The sequence below is a fragment of the Calonectris borealis genome, chromosome 14 (genome assembly GCF_964195595.1).
Source record: "Calonectris borealis chromosome 14, bCalBor7.hap1.2, whole genome shotgun sequence".
In the NCBI taxonomy this organism is placed as follows: domain Eukaryota; kingdom Metazoa; phylum Chordata; class Aves; order Procellariiformes; family Procellariidae; genus Calonectris; species Calonectris borealis.
Window position 1 is genome coordinate 19,908,132 of NC_134325.1, and position 17,434 is coordinate 19,925,565.

The following is a 17,434-nucleotide window of genomic DNA, read 5'->3' on the forward strand; positions in this document are numbered from 1 at the left end:
CGAAAGGATGTACACGGTCAAGGTATCCCCAAAAATCCAGCAAAAGATCTGCCTCCCTATCAGGGGCGCTCGGCCACACCGCTGCCAACATGTTTGCACTACGCTGCACCAAGAGGCAAAACTAAAATTTCTTTCACGTCAAAGAAAAGCCATAAAAATGCATCTGGAAAACAGACACGCGCCCCGGCACCTGCAGATTGATCCGCTGAGCCTCCTGCCCCCCACGCTGCTCTCGCCGACACCAAGCACGGGACCACGTTTCAACGTGGGGAAAGTGCCTTGGCTTGGGAAGGGGGGGTCACTCTGGCTGGCCACGGACACGGCTCCGCGCAGCGGGTACCACCCCACAGTCACGATGAGGAGCTCGGTGCCAGGAGACAGACCTTTCCTCTTGGACTACTTTATTTGGTAAAACTCAGAAACCAACAACTGATCGAGCTTCCCAGAACTTCCCTCTCCGAGCGAGCCACAGATCCTGTGGAGAGAGGGGAGCGCGCTGTCCCGCTCAGCTTCGTCACCCAGATGTAGAGAAATCCTCCCCCTCCGCGCCCGCACGTCTCACCAGCCCCAGATGACTCCTCCAGCCCTCGCCCTCACCCTACAGGCAGCTTCGCTTCCTCTTCCAAAAAACACAACGAATCAAAAAGAACCAAAAACGAAACCGAAAGCAAAAAAAAAAACAAATAAAAGATACTAAAGACAACAGTGAAGAGTGAATCCAGGCAAGGGCACCGCATCGGCCGAGCGCTACCGGTCGGTCACCCAAGGAGAGCGACCAGCGAAGCCCAGTTCTGGGTCAGCAGCTGAGTCCGCAGGATTGACGGATCCAAGCAGCGATGCCGTGGTGCCTGACCAACACCCCCCCAAATCCCTAGCAAGCTGGCTCCCCTGCAGAGACTCCTTCCCCCACGTCCCCTCGGGCAAGGGCCACCACCGCTGGTGTTCAGTGCAGCCGGCCAGGGGTCCCCAAGCTGCAGGTGGGGAAAAAGACTCCCTTGCTCTACGTGGAGGAAGGTGCTAGGGAACGACTCCGAATCCTGCTAATGGATCCGGGTCAGCTCCTCCACGATCTTTATCAGGTCGTCTACGGTGGCCTCCCTCTTCATGCCGCTGCCGTCATCGATCTGCAAGGAGAGGAAAAGGCATCAGAGCACGGCGACATCAGCAGGTGCTGAAGAACCCTCCCAGACCACCGCCTTGTAGGAAGGCAAGCATTTAGGATTTACTGCAGCCTGGATTCCCGAGCAAGGTGCTAATTTTGAAGGGCCTAAGCTCCCATCACCCATCTCACCTGCAAGTTTGCCACCACCTCCTGCATCTTGGGCCTGCTGATGTCCAGGAAGCTTTCAATCAGGTCACCATCAATGAACCCCGTAGCCGGTTCTGTCTTGCGTTCGGTGTGAAATGATCTCCAGGTGCCACCGTCAAGGAGCACGAATCCACACGGAGTAACACCAGCCCCGGACTATGGGTGCACACAGCAGCTGCCCCAGACAGACCGACAATGCTGCCTCAGGAGGATCACAGAATTTTTAGGGCTACCACAAAGCCAGATTCACCCTCAAACCTGCAAGATAGATTCCTCTCTACCGCAGGCACCTTCTCTTCGAGCACAAAGCCCTGGGCTCCTGGCAAACACACTACCACCCTCTCCAGCTGATGTACACTCCCACCAGAGTGTCCCGACAGAGACAAACCTCCAACACCCCACCCCACGCCTGGCTCAGGCCAAATTCACAAGCACGGGCTCCCGACTGAACTGCGAAAGGATATAAGGAGTGCTCGATCTTGCCCACGCTCTTGATGACTTTATTCAGCCTGTTCTGCATGTCCAGGAGGAGGTTGTACCAGCTCTCCGACAGCGAGGTCACCAGTCCTGCAAGGGGCAAAATGGAGACAAAGGTTCAGGGCTCAGCCCAGGGCGTCCCGGCAGCTCCCAGCAGGCAGGGATTGGCAGGCTGCCGGGACTGGAGTTGTGCTGGAAGCTGGTGCCTGGGAGGGCTGGGACAAAGGAGGAGTTTCAAAGAAAGCCAGAGCACTTTCCTCTCCTGGAAGCAATCCAGAGAGAAAAGCAGGTTTCTGAGGGGAGTACGGCACAGAGCGTCACTCGACTGGGGAACAGAGAAGAACGGAGACATGAGGAAACCCCAGCCCAGGTTCAGCAGCAGGGAAGGGGACCCGCTACCCTCCCGCTCAGGCTGGGGAACCCTGACCCTTACCAATCATGCCGTTGACTGTGCCGAAGAGAACCGAGCCCTGTGTTGGCGTGGACGTCTCACCCAGGTTCTGCATGACCAGAGACCCGTGACAGAAGACATTGACGAACTCTCCCAGATGGGATAGTCCCACCTCCTGCAAGTGCTGGCGTTCCTCATCGGTCGTGGCCGCGCTGAAATCCAAAGCGCCCTGCTCAGTCTGTGCTGGGGTGACATGAAAGCTTCCCCTGCTCCCACCTCGCTGCTCCTCAGAGCTGGACATGCTCCTCCCAGCTTTCCTGCCCGACACACATGCCCCTGGAGCCATAATGTGGAGGAGACCAGAAGGTCCTATCACCCCACCCCTCCCGTCACACATTGCCACATCCCCCTCACAGCCAGCTCACCTGTCCTTCTGGCACACAAACAAATTGAAAGCGTTCTCTGCTCCCAAGAAGTTGTCATCGTCCAGGATCTCCACGGCACTCATCCAGTTTGGATTGAAGTCTCGGGCAATCTGGAAGGGGACAAGAGAAGAGGCAGTGTGCACAGATGGCCCGTCCTGTGATCCAGCATCTGCCTTCCACCCAACACCGACATTCAGGAGCAAGGTGGGATCCAGTCCCTCTCTGCTAGAGGAAGCAGCTGAGCGCGAAAGGCACCAAGTGCCTTCTGGAGATGGCCCTGGCCCGAGCGGCACCCGGACAATGCCAGGGCACTCCCTGGGCAAACGCAGACCAGCCCGTGCCAAAGCCATGCCCAGAGCCATTCTAACAATTTAAGCGCACAGACTGTCTCAGTGCCTGGTCCATCCCCCAGCTACGCTGCATTGGCTGACAGAGATGCAGCTACAGTCGCACTAAGCCATTCCAACTGTACAACAGGCAGTCCAGATGGCAGCTCCCCACCCCTGGCAGGCAGCAATCATGCACCCAAAGCCTGCCCTTCTCAAGGCTGCTGATTCATTGCCCAGTTTCCTGGAAGCCCAGGGATCTGTCCCTCCAGAAACCACAGGGATCCGTTTAAAAGCATGTCCAGGTGACGCTGCTCTCATTGCACAGCTCTACAGCCTTGTCTTCAAAGGGCTAGCAAGGTGGGGTGAGGCAGGCTCCTCCTTTTATCGCCTTAAACACTGTTCCCCCTGCCCAGAGCCTACTGGAAAATGCAGCCCGGGCTCCCAGCACGCCTTTGACCAAGATTTTAACAGCACTGATACCTCCTCGAAGTTTCCTTCCATGGGCTTGTATGCAAGGAGAAGGACAGACCGCATCAGATCTCCCACAAGGATGAAGTCTCCTTTGGTCTTCAGGTAGAGGGCCATGATGTTGTTGTAATGGTTGCACTCCGTGCGCAGCTCCTTCTCTGCTGTCCACTCATACAGGCGCACCTGCAGGAAGGGACACAGCTCTGAGCCAGCATGGACACCCGCGCCAGCCAAGACACACTCCCCAACAGAGATCGGGGACCTGGCTGACGTCCGCACAGCTGGAGCGGCTTCCAGCTCTGAAACGCACTCCCGAAACAAGTCAGGGTCTTGCGAGAGCCCTACCGTGCTGTTGATGCTGGCTAACAGCTTCCCATTGAACTCCACCATGGAATACACAGCCCCCTTGACCTCCTTCTCAGCCAGGCTCTGCAGCTTCCCTGGAATAAACCCATTTACCGCCCGGTTATTTGCCCTGCACTCCCAAGGGTGGCAAGCCCAGGGGATTCAGACCAGCTGCTCTAAACGACGTTGCTCTCCCTAGGAACCGTCTCAGAGGATCTGTGGGCAAGCAATGCAGGAGTGACGTGACTGCAGGGGCAGACGCACAGAAAGCAAATCCCAGAATCCAGTTCTGGTGAGGGATTCTTGGGCTTCTCTGGGAGATGGGGAGGAAAGGGAACACGCTGCGATGGCCTGCAGCAGAGTAAGAGCACCTACAGATCCCGTCTGTGGGCAGCTGACAGCAGGCCCCTCAGGAAAAACCCCTCTGCCTGCTACTGGGACGTGAGCTCTCTCAGGCCTGAGGAGCTCATCTCTGATCTCCCTCAAGCAGCTGGACTTGGTCACGCGAGAAGACCTTGCTCTTACCGTCAGAGTAGTGGAAGACAACGATGCGGCCCTGTTTGGGCTCTGCCTCCTCGGGATATACCATGGCGGTGCCCACGATGAAGTAGGTGTTTGGATCCTTGCCAAGCTTGCAAGAGACCAGGCTGAGGGCGTACTCGTTTTGCAGAAACTGGTGAGCATGAAGCACTGTGCAAAGAGGGAAAGGCAGAAACAACTGGGTCCCCGGGGTCCCGGCAGGCAGCACCTCCGTACGTGGGCAGAGCAGCTTGCCTAGGAGCAGCTGAAAATTTAAGACATGGCCAAGACAGCTGCCTGGAGATCCCCTCTCCCATTCCCCACCACCACCTTGTGCCATCAAAAAACCACTGTGCCTTAAACCTATGCCCGAAGGCTGACGCTCCTCCAGGAAAAATGCTTTGACTGAAGGAAACGTGCGAGATCACAGATCTTCAGCCTCACGCTGATGGGCTTGTCCTGGAGGAGAAAACTGGACTAGGGTACGGCCAGCATTTGGGACTGGTACCTTCGAAGGTGTGCTGATCTATGATGAGCAGGTTGTGCACCTCCACCTCCTCTCCGAAGGACGTCTCATGTGGTGCTGTGCTGCTGGAGAACAGCTTGCTGGTGCTCACACTGCTGGAGAGGGCCTAGGACACAGTAAGATCGGTCACATCCTTGTGCTACTCGGCACATCCTCACGCTGCTCCACACTGGCTGAGGCAACTGGGAACCAGAAGAATGAATGGGAGAGAAGGTGAAGCAAGGAGCTCCCTGGACCCGAGTAAGGGGACACACTCCCTGCACCAGCAGAGATGTGTGACATGCACGGCAGAGGTGGCACTGCTGAGCAACAGCATTAATAGAAGAGTTTATGCAGTGTTGTGGCTTCCACCAGAGCCTGAGGGGACTTGCGCCCGCATCCCTGGGAGAAGGAAACCACTTGAGACCGAACAGAAGCCTGTATGGGAGACTGAAGGAGCAGCACCCAAAACCAAAGGTGATCTGACAGAACAGTGAGCATGCCAAGGCTGCCAGAGAGCAGCGCAGAGAGCCCTTCTCACCACCACGGAGAGATCTTACCACCCCATCTCCTCCCAGACTGCCAAAGGGAGAGCTTGCACTCAGGGCTTTGGAAGAGAAGATTGTCAAGGAAAATCTGCATCATGGTTTGGCCTGAGGAACTATGATACCCATAGCCCAGAGCTCAGGGACGATCTAGCAGCTACCCCTCACCTGGGTGCTGGCGCTGGGTCTGAGAGCAGTGGTGCCCCCACTGGCATCCTGCACCTCAATGCGACTTGAGAGCACGCCGAAACACTGCGATACCTCTTGGTAGCAGATCTTCCTGCGGGACAAACGGAGCTGTGTGGGCAGGAGAGCCAGGACAGGCCACTCCAAGGAGAGCACAGAGGCTCTGGAGACAAGAGGCAGAGCTGCTCACTTGCCCAGACCGCTCTCAGCACAAGCCACCAGTTCAGTCTGTGTCTGAGCCCGCAACAGGAACACCGACTGCAAAGTCTCCCCGCAGCCTTGTCCCACGCAGCAGAGCACGGGCCCTCAAGCCAGGCTCCCTCCCACTGCTCAGCTCACCTGGGCGATTCATAGAGGGGAACCGTGCGGATGTGCAGCTTCTGGATCTCGTCAATGGTGCCGATCGTCAGGGTGCTGTTATTGGCCAACGCCAAGCTGTATGGGGGAAAAAAAACCATGAGCAATGGTGCTTATAAGGTGGATGGCACAGCAAGAACCTCCCTCTCCTCCACACGCCTCAAAACTGCTGATCCCAGGGATCCTCTTTGCTGATCCCAGGATCCCATTGCAGAGTCCAAACCTCCCCCATCCCGTGCCACACAAGGCAAGGCGCAGGCTCACCTGTCAGGATACCCATCCGAGTTGAGAGGACACATGTAGTTCACCTCCTTCAGGTTGACATTGGAGAAGACCAGCTTGTGGTTACTGCTGTAGATGACGGTGGGACGGTCAGAGCAGGCAAACACGTTGGTGGTGGACAGAGAGCGGAAAGTCCTCAGGACGGTGGGCTGGGTCCCAAGAGTCACCTTCTTTCGGTCACTCAGCAAGCCTGCAGAAAAGGAGCACCGGTGTTGGGAGCCGCCGCAACGGAGCTTGCAAGAGCGGGAAGGCAGAGTGCAACACGGCTGCAACACCTTGGGAAGAAATGAGTGTGGGTAAATGCATCCTGCTGTCAGCACAGGACAGCAAAGGAATGGCTGTAAGCATTGATCTCCTTTCTTCAGAGTCCGCCGGAGAAACCCACCAACTCCCAGTGCCCACAGCCAGTCCCACCTGAGCACGACCCCGTCACGGTGAGAAATTACGAAAAAGAGAGATCTCTCCAGAAGGATGAAAGAAAGCACGTCAAGCAAGTAAGACGGCACGAGTCCAGCCACCCTCTCCAGCAGCCCGCTCAGTGCCAGGCCCTGTAGTCACCTGTCTCGAGGCTGAGCCCAAAGTAGAAGAGAGCTCCGTCCCCCAGGGCACACAGAAGGTAATGGCTGCTCTCGAAGGTCGTCATCAGGATGGAGCGAGGGATAATTTCTGCAGGGAGCGGGAGAAGAGAAGGCTGATGTCACTCATGACTCAGCCAGGTCAGCGACTGCTGCCACCACCCAGCAGCCCCGGGAGAGCCCTACCTCCTCCCAGCATCTCTTTGTGCAGCAGCTCAAACGAAGGCAGCTTTAGGATGCGGGCAGAGATGTCAGTCCAGAGCCCGATTGCACACAGCGGGGACATGCCGTTCGTGTCCCCCAAAGGGGTGATGTCCAGGCAGGCAACTTCATGCTCCATTTCTGTGCAGCTGGCAGGAAGGAGGAAGCAGACAGAGGTTCAGTCTTGAGCCCGAAGACAGACAGCAGAGGCCGAGAGCCCTCGGGCCAGGACAAGAGACGTGCACCTACCTGATCTGCCTGAGCTCCTGCGGTCGGATCTCCAGGTAGTACAGGGCTCGTCCCACAGCCACCACTACCTGGTTACTGTTACAGGAAGCCACGCTGATGTTCTTTCCATTGGGCTCTTTCCACTCGCTCACCAGGGCTTTGGGCTCCTGACTAACCAGTCTCACAGAGGCAGAGGTGATCTGGGGAGAGAGAACACCTCTGCTCAGAGCCAGAACAACACCTCCCTTCGGACATCGGTGCAGGGAAGTACTGCAAACCCTGATAAGCAGCACAGATCTAGGTTAGCCCCACAATCAATAAGGGCTGTAGGGTCACCATGAGAAACATATCTGCATTTCCCTAGAAGTGGCATTACCTGGATCAACTGCTGATGTGCCACGTTGCCGCAGAAGAAAGTCTGCTGATCATCCACAAACCCTGTGAGCTCCGTCTCTTCTACTTCCTCTCCATTTAACATCAGAACCCTGAACAGGAAAGGGAACTCCTGTTATATCACGCTCCAACATGTGCCTGAGAGCCTGGCTCAGCGTTAAGCCCACCTTACCTGGTCTGGCCAACAAAGGACAGCACCAACGTATTGTCCGTTTCACGATGAGAGTCCGACCTCAGGGGCCACAAGCCTGCAACAAAGAGAGGCCGCATTTGCTCACAGTGAATATTCCAAAAGCTGGTGAGTGGCCCAACCTCAGTCTGTGCACACGACGTGTCCCCACCGGGCCCTCTCAGGCTGCGCGTTGTATTTGACAGCACTGAACAGCTCACGCACCTTTAATCCCTGGCAAGTCGATGCTGGCGTGCTCATGAATCCCAATGCCGTTCCGGATGATCCGCAGTGAACCCTCTTTAAACGCACCCGAGCATGTGACCAGCTGGAGGAAAAGCAGATGATCTTTACCAACCATTGCTGGGAAGCTTCCCACTCCTCCTTCTAGAGGATGGGTTCAGGGAGTTCTCAGAGGAAGTTTTTTTGGCAGCTGATCCTTCCCCCTTGCACGAAGGCAACCCCTTCCTCATGAACAGGGGTATCCAAGAATTAGCCTCCCCACTCATACCACTCTTCAGTGTAAGATCTCAATACCATCCCTGCACCTGGATAAGGCTTTGAGATCCTCCAATAAATGGTTTGTAGTCTTTTCCTTCCATGAACAACCACGCATACACCTGGCCGGCCCAGATATCCCCAGCACTGAGAAAAGCAAAGCAGAATCCACGTTACCTGCCCTTGGCCTTGTCTTTCCAGGTCTACCACACACATGTCAACGATGGGACCGAGGTTGGTGAAGGTCTCCATAGCCACTACGTAGGAGCCCTGCTCGTTGCTGTCCACGTTGAGCTATGAATAAACACAATCATTGGGTTTCACCCAGCAAGACCAAGCAAGTGGAAAGGGTGTAGGGCAGACACGGAGAAGAAAGGAAAATTTGTCCTCATACACCTCTCAAGGCCACGATGAAAATAAATATGTACAAAATATGTACCTTCACAAGCTGGGAATCCCCAAGCCGAGAACCGACGAACACCACTCCATTGTCCAGGTAGGTCAAGCACTCTGCAATGGATGTCTGGGAATTGAGAAGACGCAGATGAACGACCACTCGCGTGAAAAGGACCGTGCCACACCCCGCAAGCACCACATCTGAGCTGCAGCCCAACAGGAAGACCCTGGGCACAGGAGGGGAATTTAATCCCTTTACAAAACCCACAGAGTCCAAACTTCTCCCAGAAACAGCGCACAAGCACTAAGCAAAATCCTGGGAAGATGATGTAAACTTTCAAGTGCCCAGATAGGGAATTTCCCAGCAACCGAAAGTTCAGAGCTGTGACAACTGCAAAACTTCACCCCACCCCAGGCTGCAAAAGAGACACCGCTCCTGCCGCTCAGTCCTCAGCGGAGCATTTCCAGCCTGCAGACCCTCCCAGCCTCAAGGTGAGAAGCGACAGGGACAGCACACGCGATGCCGAGTCCTTGGCCGAGTCCTACCTCGCCAAGCAGTTCCACGCGCAGGTCCTTCAAGGTGACAGTGCCGTCCATCTGTTCCTCCTTCTCCAGGAGCAGCATGAAGAGGCGTCCTTCCATGTCCCCCAGCAAGTAACGGGACCCATTGGGATCCACGCGGTTGTGGCACACAATCGTACTTTGCTGCACGCAAAGAAGGAAGGAATTTTTAGGAACCTGTTGAAGCAGCCCCAAACGGGCACGCAGCAAGGACCACCTCTGTACATGCCAGAAGGGAACAAACATCCACATCGCACCAGCTGCTGGCCGTAACGACAGCAGAGTCCCACTCCTCCTGCCGAGAGGGAAAGGGCTGGATTTGCCCTTCAGTAAACTGTATCGGTGAACACAACCAGAATCTGTGGTCAAATGGTCTCACTTTCGGTCAGTAGGAACCACCTCACGTTCCTAAATCGAACATGTCGCTAGCTTGTTCACGGCCCAGGAGAGATGCCACCAGAAAGCCTGTTTTCGTAACACCGGGCCTTCCACAGATGCAGGGGTGCTATCTGGGACCTGCAGAGCTCCAAGCCTGCTGCATCTCTGGACCCAAGCTCTGCAGACGTTTTGCTCTGTTGGTGGATGCTGCCTGGCCTCCTGTCAACATACTTGGTTTCGCTTTAAACATCCTGATCTTGCAGATCTTTATTGTACGCGAACATCCCGCTGGCCTTGAGTAGAGATGTGCCTGCACCCTGCTTGCAGGGCAAGGCCCAGATCTGCACGTCAGCAGAGCACAGGCGACTCGCTCCGCCTGCTCCAGTGTAACAGACTCTCCATCACAGAGCCTCAGCAGCGTCTGAGAGCCTGTAGGCATTCAGGCAACAATATTAGTATTTCTTTACCCAAGATTTATAGCTCTTTTCTAGCCCGTCATTATTTCCAGCTTAAAAGGACCTTTTGATCATAGCTCAAGCCCCCTTTCAGCCCCGAGCGGCACCTCAGCCGTGCCATTTCTGCTTCCTGCACCGTTTAAATGTGGGAACTGGCTCGTCCCTCTGACAAAAACCACAAGCTCAACTTCTGTCACAAACTCTGTAAGTCTTTTTTCCTTTGAACAAGTGCCCCAATCATACACCAGTGGACTCAAGTCTCCAAGGGGCTCATTCATATCTTTTGCTGCCTGAACTGAAACCGGGCTCTGGCCTGGACCCATGCCCAAACCACGCACTACCTCCTAATTAATCCCTTTCTCTGGGGCCCAAACAAGATTTCAGCTTTACTGCACCATTTCTGAGCACTCCACAGAGAGCAGAGCCACACACTGCAGTGCAAGCACACGCTGCCACCAGTACAAGGATCACATAGGTCCCTCAGTCCCCAAAAACACAGGCCAGGCATCGTGTGAAACACCCAGACTCGCCAAACCTCTGGGAGCAAGTGGCCCTGTTAGACTACACCTGGAGACAAGAGCAGTTTAAATTCTTGACTACAAGTCGCCGCTCTGAGAGATGCCTGGGAATGGAGGAATTACACAGGACGCATTTCTAGATCTCAGTAGTCACTCACCTTGATGATAGGTGGAGCGATAGCTAGATATTTATCTCCGTTGTGATAGGTGATAGACTCCTGCCCAATGATGATCGCGCCTCCAAAAGGCTCTGGCACTGTGCAGGGAGAAGACAAATGTCTTCTTAGAGAACCTGTGCAGCGCAACTGAGGCGTTCAGCCTTGAGAAAGAAACGGGAGGGAAGATCTTTTACAAAGAAGGACCAACCTGCGATGACCATGGAGGCTTCAGCCTCTACGTTCTCCTGTTTCCAAGGACCTTTGTTAAACTCCTTCTCGCGCAGTGACACCTCGTACGTCTTGACATGGCGACCCTGAGGGTCCTGAAAGAGAAGCCACAAATGACGACGTGCACCGATGACAGCCTGACGCGCACAGCAACGGAGACTCCAGAAGCAGAGCTGAGTAGCAACCCGCGAAGCAAGGAGACTCCACCTCATCTCCTGCAAGAGCACCATCACCAGCGAGCTGCTGAGGCTTCCCACCCTGCCCACCTCCTCTTCAGTCTCCCTCAAACCACACACGTGTCTGCACATACACACAAATGTTCTCTCTAACTTCATCCATATGTTGAACAACCCTTGAATAAATCCCTGTGCCAGAAAAGACTGAAAACTATTTTTGTATTTTTATACAAGGATTTTCTGGGACTTATATTCATCTGACACACGGCTCGACAAATCTGGGCATGAGTGGCACTACGCAAGATCGCCACCGCCTCCAGCTCCAGCAAGGCGTTCAGGAACTCAGCTCTGCTGTAGCGGCGCAGGTGCCAGAGCAGCTGAGCTCCCATCTCGATGCTCCTCAGGCCTTTCAGCCTGGTTTCCTGACGAAACATAATCTGCTTGCCGAATAATCCCCCGACGGCTCTGCCATTCCAGTAATTCCTCGCCCAGCAGGCAATTTCAACCAAACCTGACACGCACAGAGGTCTCCGAGGCAGCAAGTCCATGCAGGCTGCACCAAAATACGCGGTGGGTGGAGAAGAGGCCCCCCAGATCAGCACCCCGCTACGGGAAAGGCGGTCTACGCTAACAAGCACTTGGGAACCCGCATGGGGAAAAGACGCATGAGCACCCGAAGCACAGAGAGGGCTTTGAACGTAACCCACTGACCAATTTCATGTCTCAAAAGTTAAGACAGGGCTCTAAATCACAGGGAGCCAGTTTCCTACAGAACTACTTAAAAAGAGCTGTTCATCTTTTTATTTATTATGCCTCACCACTTTCCAGATCTGAGTAAAAGCGTTTTTTTTTCCTCCCTGTAGCCATCAGCTCTGTAAACAAACACTGGCAGGAAAGCTGGGCACCTCCTGGCTCACCCCACACAGCCTCTGCTGCTTGGCAAACGTCCTCTCCGACGGCACTCCGGAGCCCGAGGTCCTGGCGAGAGCCAGCGGTGCAGCACCGAGGGAAGCAAAGAGCAGCACTGGCTGACAGAGGAGGGGAAGCCAGGAGGAGAAATAGCTCCGTGGGGAGGAGAAAGTTGAAATGGGGCTGTTAAAATGGCAGAGGAGTCATTAATGAAACTTTTGACATTTCTGGACCTTTTTACTCCACACCGCAGCAGCTCTCAAGCCTTCTTTTATTTTTACGAACTTCCCCTTTTCGTGGTATCTTCCTCTGGTTTCAGAACTACACAAAAATTATCTCAGACACTGCTATTCTATTCAGTCCGAATCCTGTGATAATGATTAATAAATTGAGAAGGAATCAAAGAGGCAGCTTGGAAATGTTCCCCTCTCCACACACACGCAAGTCAGACACCCAGGGACCAAAACAAAGCCAGAGTTTTATGTAAGGCCTAATGAGTCAGACAGAACTTACATCTCGCTCCTGCTGCAAGGATAAAATTCATGTTAAGAGTGTTAGACACGGAGCAAGCTATTAATTTACTCTTTATTCATCCAATACCTGTTTATAACGAATGAACCATAACAGATTTGCTCTGATTTAATCTGTAAAGATGTCAGATCTCCAGATAAGACCTTTTTCATTTGCTGACTGCATGGGGTGACCAAGCTCCTCTTTTACAATGCTCTTGAGCGCCGAGTGGAGACTGGCACGCTCCTGTCCAGACACTGACACCGAGTTTAAGAATTTGTCCAAATCACCATCCCTCTCTGCCTCAGTTTCCCCAGCACGCAACAGCAACGGTACTAATCAAACTCACGGGTACACTCAGCACTTTTCAGAGCAGCACGCCGCCACTGCTAGGCTTCCTAGCTTTGGGGAAGTCACCCAGGCAGCGAGTCAAAACCAGAAACACACAATAAACCAGCCACCCTTAGCGCGTATTTCTAGAGCAAAGACCGGCTACGAGCTTCCCTTCTGACACCAGGTTTCAAAGTCAGCGCGGCTGCATGGGTAAAAATACAGTCCCCACATACACTCCCCAGTCACACAGAAACGAGACAGCCACGTGTTGTAGAAGTGTGCACGACACAGCCCTCCAGGTCAGGCTCCACTCTGTCGTACAGGGGATCATGACTGCTTTCTCCCCTAAATAGGAAAAGAACGGCAGTGCTTTTTGTAAGAAAACAGTGCTTGTTCCTACGCATTAGCAACAGCTGAAAATCCTTTGCTTTTTCAGGTAAAGCCTCTTAACCAAACCCCTCCCTGTTTTCTTCCTTTTTTGTGCACAGTTAAACGGCCAGGCAAGGGTCTGCGAGGTGGCCGGGATACGTGACGGCTGGGGACACTTCAGCAAGGCTGAAGAGAGCACGCTGACGTCTGCTCGGGTGACAAGGGAGAGCACCAGCTGCCCACGGGGCAGGGGAGGAGCACTGTCCTGACACGGGGGAATCGGGGCTGCCCTCCCAACCCCTAACTACACGGTGACAAAGCCATTTCTGCCCCGTGCCTTTACTCAGTAACTGTTAGGGGGGGTTCAACAGCACCCAGATAGGGAATAATCAAGTCACCGCTGCCACGTGGTTAGAAGCTCTTATGGTATGAGTTTGCCACTAAGAACTACGCCGAAGCTCGACTAAATTCACAGCAGATCCTATGTGCTGCCGTCCCAGGAACTTCCAGCTAGGCCCAGGCTAGCCTGGAATTTGACAAAGCAAAGATAATCCCTCGCCCAGTCAGCACAGCAAAGGCTCTTTGCTTCAAAATAAGCGTTTAGAGAAGGGCCTATAAACACTGCCCCTGTGATGACCCAGGCGATAGGAGAGGTTACGGCCCCTCTTTACACTCCTGGAGTGGCCTCCCAAATACCAAACAAGACATATTGCCTTTTTTTTAAGGGGAAGGCTCAAGTCTCACAGCAGTGCCTATAGGAAACAACTGACTCTAATCCACCTGCTCAGCACTTGCTGGAAGGACCCATGCGCTCCTCCTGAGTGTTTAACACGGAAACGGTCCCATCCGAAGCACCAGCTGCCCACCTCTCCTGTGGGAGAGCGTTGCTTCCCCCTCCCAGAAATGGAAAAAAGCAGCACAGAGGAACATGGACTTTCCTCGGCGACACAATGAGCCTGCAGGAGCCAGAACGGCCTCTCGCTCCGTCCAAAGCACTGCTTTCCGATGGCTCCAGGACACTGCTGCTGCTCCAAGTCCTTTGGAAGACCCTTAGAGACCTTGGCTGGTGCACCAGCAATCTCCAGCACCCTCCGCCTGAGTCACCAATCGAGAACAAGGTACCTGGTAGACGAAGCAGATGGTCGGAGCCTGACAGCCATAGAGGAACTTCACATCGATGACTTGGAGCTCTTCCAGGCGGATGTTAAAAGCCTTTAACTCCTTGTTCTCCCGGTCCAGGGGAATGACCTTGAAAAGGCCATCATAGAGCCGCAGGCCGATCATCCGGCACTCTGGGTCAATGATGCCAATTATGCCGGTCTCTGAGGGACGACCGATGCGATCCTGAGCGAGAGATCCATGGAGAGGGGAAAGAGAAAGGGCGATTAGCATTAGAAACAGATCCCCGCGTGGGACTTGAGAATAGTAGGTACAAGAGTTACCACCCTTTGGCCACAGAAGGACTCCCTGCACACCTCCCAGCAGGCTTTAAAATACCGTCTGGCAAGCCAAAGGCGATTCAGGCCATCTACTGCCTGAAGCAGCAGGTCCTTTCCACGCAAGAGCCTGGCAGAACTCCCTCAGCACACGCTTTCTCTCTCCCGGGAACCAGGCGCTCCAGGAGCAGACCCTGCAACGGGTTTTCTAATCCCAACTCTCTGCTGAACGACCTCAGAGAAGCCACACCGCTGTCCTGCGCCTCCGCTTTCTATCGCTGACGGAGAGCGACGCTCTCCGCTGCTGTGAAGTGCTTTGACATCCGTGACCCCAAATCACCCTCCAGAAATCCAGCCCTGTTATCAGCCTCCGCAGACCCCTCAGCGTTACTCGGCGGGGGCCGATATCAGCATCTCCATATGTCACAAGGCAGAACCGTGGCAGGGGAAGATTAAGCACTTTTCTCCCAAACACACTAACGTGTACTGACAGGACATGGCCACCTACACCTCCTGCCCGTAATCCCCTGCTCAGCTTCACCAACAGTAAGTCAGCAGAAGCTCAGGGCCTGGAAACAGATGGAAGATGTTTCGGCTTGACAGCTGATGGAAATTATTTGGCTAATGAGTAACAAAAAGCCAGAGAGACACGTGGATTTCTGAACTGCTCAGAAGGCGTGATTTTAATCCACATAAAACAGAACAATGGAGAACATCTACAATTATTAACAAAGTTGTACGGCCACAATGGTAAGAGTAACTTCAGCAGTCGTGCTTCTGGAATGCAGCGTGTAGAGACCGGCCACAAAATACCGGAGTCGTCATTTCCCAGGAAAAATTCTACCTTACATTGAGTTTTGAGCACTAATTCTCTTTACAGCGAGAGTATCTCAAACTAACCTTATTATTCTGCACACTACCCTGAGAACACAGCTGTAGCCCTGTCCTCAATCCCTGAGCCCGAGACTGACTCACTGCAGGCAAAAACCTCTGCGAATACCAGTGGCAGCAGGTGAACCACACCAGAGTCAGCGGCAGGCAAAGAATCATAAGTAACACGGCAGAAGCCCATCACCGAGGCACAGCCTCATCACTGGCACAGTAAAACCATCCCTAAGGAAGGGAATTCGCCCCTTCCAGGCGCCGCAGCTTCACTCACCTGCACGTTGCCATGGGCACGGGTTATAATATCAATGCTGTCCCCATTCTGCTTGTACTCGAGGATGCAGGCGTTATACTTGGCTGTCAGGATGAACAACAAATCCTTGCTCTCCCCCTGCCAAAGCAGAGCGGCGGCGTGCCTTCAGGAGGGTGTCAGCGCCAGCGGCCCCGGCGTGCCCGCGCCTGCCCCCCACAGCCGGCGGGCAGCCCCCTCGCCGCAGCGCACCCACCTTGGGGCGGAAGAGCTCCATGACGGCGGTCTTGCCGTACATCCCCACCTCCTTGACGGGCCGCAGCCCCTCCGCTGTCACCACATAGATCTCCAGTCGCGTATTCTTGGCGATCAGCAGGTTCAAATCCTCTGCCGAAGTGAAATGCCCTGGAAAACGGAGCGAAGGAATTACTGTTGAGCGGCAAAGAAGCGACGAGGCGACACCTTGGCGTGCTCTCACTGAACGACCCGCAGCAGTCTGCCGATCCTGGGGAGTCTGGTCCGCACCCCCACAGCCTCAGATCGAGCACCAGCCTCCCTGCAGCAACCACCCAGCCATGGCATCCCAAAACTCCAGCACCTTCCTCCCACAACACCCGACCCCCTCAGTAACTGCCTTCCCTGAGCTCTGACTTCTTGCCAGAGAAGAACCCCACTTTTCCACCACACCCCCCCTCCAGGGTACACTCCAACACCCCAAAACACCTGGCAATAAGGCAAGACACAGAGACAGACATCACCACCACCTCTCCCCGCTGCACCCCAAACCTCCTCTGCTCTCCAACCCCCCCAGGAACCCCACTTCACCCACACACACCAAAAACCTCTAGCCTAGCCTAGCCCAGATGCCCCAGAGAAACCCCACTGCACCCCCAGCTCCCCCCCAGTACCCCCAGGAACCTCAGTGCAACCCCAGCACCCCACACCACCTCCATAAACCTAAACGTGCCCCCAGTACCCCACAGCCCCCCGCAAGGAAACTCAAGACACCCCCACCTCCCTCAGTGCCCCACAGCACCCCGACAAATTTTAAGCCCCCCCCCCCCCTACCGCGGGTGCCCCACAAAACGCCTACGAACCACAGGGCACCCCCAGGGCCCTCTGTGCTCCCGCAGCCCCCCCAGATCCCCCTCACACCTTAGCACACCCCAAGGCACCACAGTGCACTCACGCACCCCCCACAGACCTCAGGGAACCCCCTGGCTCCCCCCCACACTGCCCCACAACCCCCCCAGGGGCCTCAGCACCCCCCCGGGGGCCTCAGCACCCCCCCGGGGGCCTCAGCACCCCCCAGCCCCCCGGTGCCCCGCTGACCCCCAGGAACCTCAATGTCCCTCCAGCCCCCCGGTGCCCCCCAGGCACCTCCGTGCCCACCAAGCCCCGCAGTGTCCCGCAGCCCCCCGTCACCCCACGGCCGCACAGGCCCCGCCGCGCCCCCAGCGCCGCGACCGTTAGGCCGGGGGTCCTGGCACCGCTCCCCCGCCGGTACCGGTGACGCAGCCGTTGACGGCCGTCGGCTTCTGCGCCGTCACGACGTAGTTGTAGGACATGGCGGCGGCGGGCGGGGGTCGGTAGGCCGGAGCAGGAGCGGGGCAGGACGCAGGGCGCACCGGGAGCGGGGCCTGGCGCGGCCTCTCCGCCGCCGCCACCGC

General features: G+C 55.3%; 1 protein-coding gene across 3 annotated transcripts; it reads right to left on the reverse strand.

Moving 5' to 3' along the window:
- Positions 1 to 384: 384 nt before the first annotated feature.
- On the reverse strand, positions 385 to 17,419 carry DDB1 (damage specific DNA binding protein 1). 3 transcript variants are annotated; one of them, XM_075163486.1, is made up of 27 exons: positions 17,272 to 17,419; positions 16,021 to 16,169; positions 15,789 to 15,905; positions 14,316 to 14,537; positions 10,877 to 10,991; positions 10,669 to 10,766; positions 9,145 to 9,303; positions 8,642 to 8,725; positions 8,380 to 8,496; positions 7,930 to 8,032; positions 7,708 to 7,783; positions 7,519 to 7,627; positions 7,164 to 7,342; positions 6,900 to 7,063; positions 6,697 to 6,804; positions 6,121 to 6,328; positions 5,839 to 5,934; positions 5,482 to 5,593; positions 4,772 to 4,895; positions 4,270 to 4,434; positions 3,745 to 3,839; positions 3,412 to 3,582; positions 2,603 to 2,712; positions 2,220 to 2,389; positions 1,774 to 1,876; positions 1,292 to 1,415; positions 385 to 1,124 (listed from the first exon to the last, which is right to left on the reverse strand). In XM_075163486.1, exons 1-27 carry the CDS (start codon positions 17,330 to 17,332, stop codon positions 1,041 to 1,043), a joined length of 3,423 nt encoding a protein of 1,140 aa, XP_075019587.1. In that variant the 5' UTR covers positions 17,333 to 17,419; the 3' UTR covers positions 385 to 1,040. The 3 variants fall into 3 exon arrangements, with proteins under 3 accessions (XP_075019587.1, XP_075019589.1, XP_075019588.1); XM_075163488.1 differs by lacking the exons at positions 15,789 to 15,905; positions 16,021 to 16,169; positions 17,272 to 17,419 and adding an exon at positions 14,691 to 14,926; XM_075163487.1 differs by lacking the exons at positions 15,789 to 15,905; positions 16,021 to 16,169; positions 17,272 to 17,419 and adding an exon at positions 14,639 to 14,926.
- Positions 17,420 to 17,434: the final 15 nt, after the last annotated feature.

Coding starts and splice junctions, on each gene's coding strand:
- DDB1 (XM_075163486.1), bottom strand. CDS start 17,332: ATGTCCTACAACTACGTCGTGACGGCGCAGAAGCCGACGGCCGTCAAC. Junction 14,538..15,788: donor GTGCCCATGGCAACGTGCAG/GTGAGTGAAGCT, acceptor TCTCTCGCTCAG/GATCGCATCGGTCGTCCCTC. Junction 1,125..1,291: donor AGGTGGTGGCAAACTTGCAG/GTGAGATGGGTG, acceptor CTCTCCTTGCAG/ATCGATGACGGCAGCGGCAT.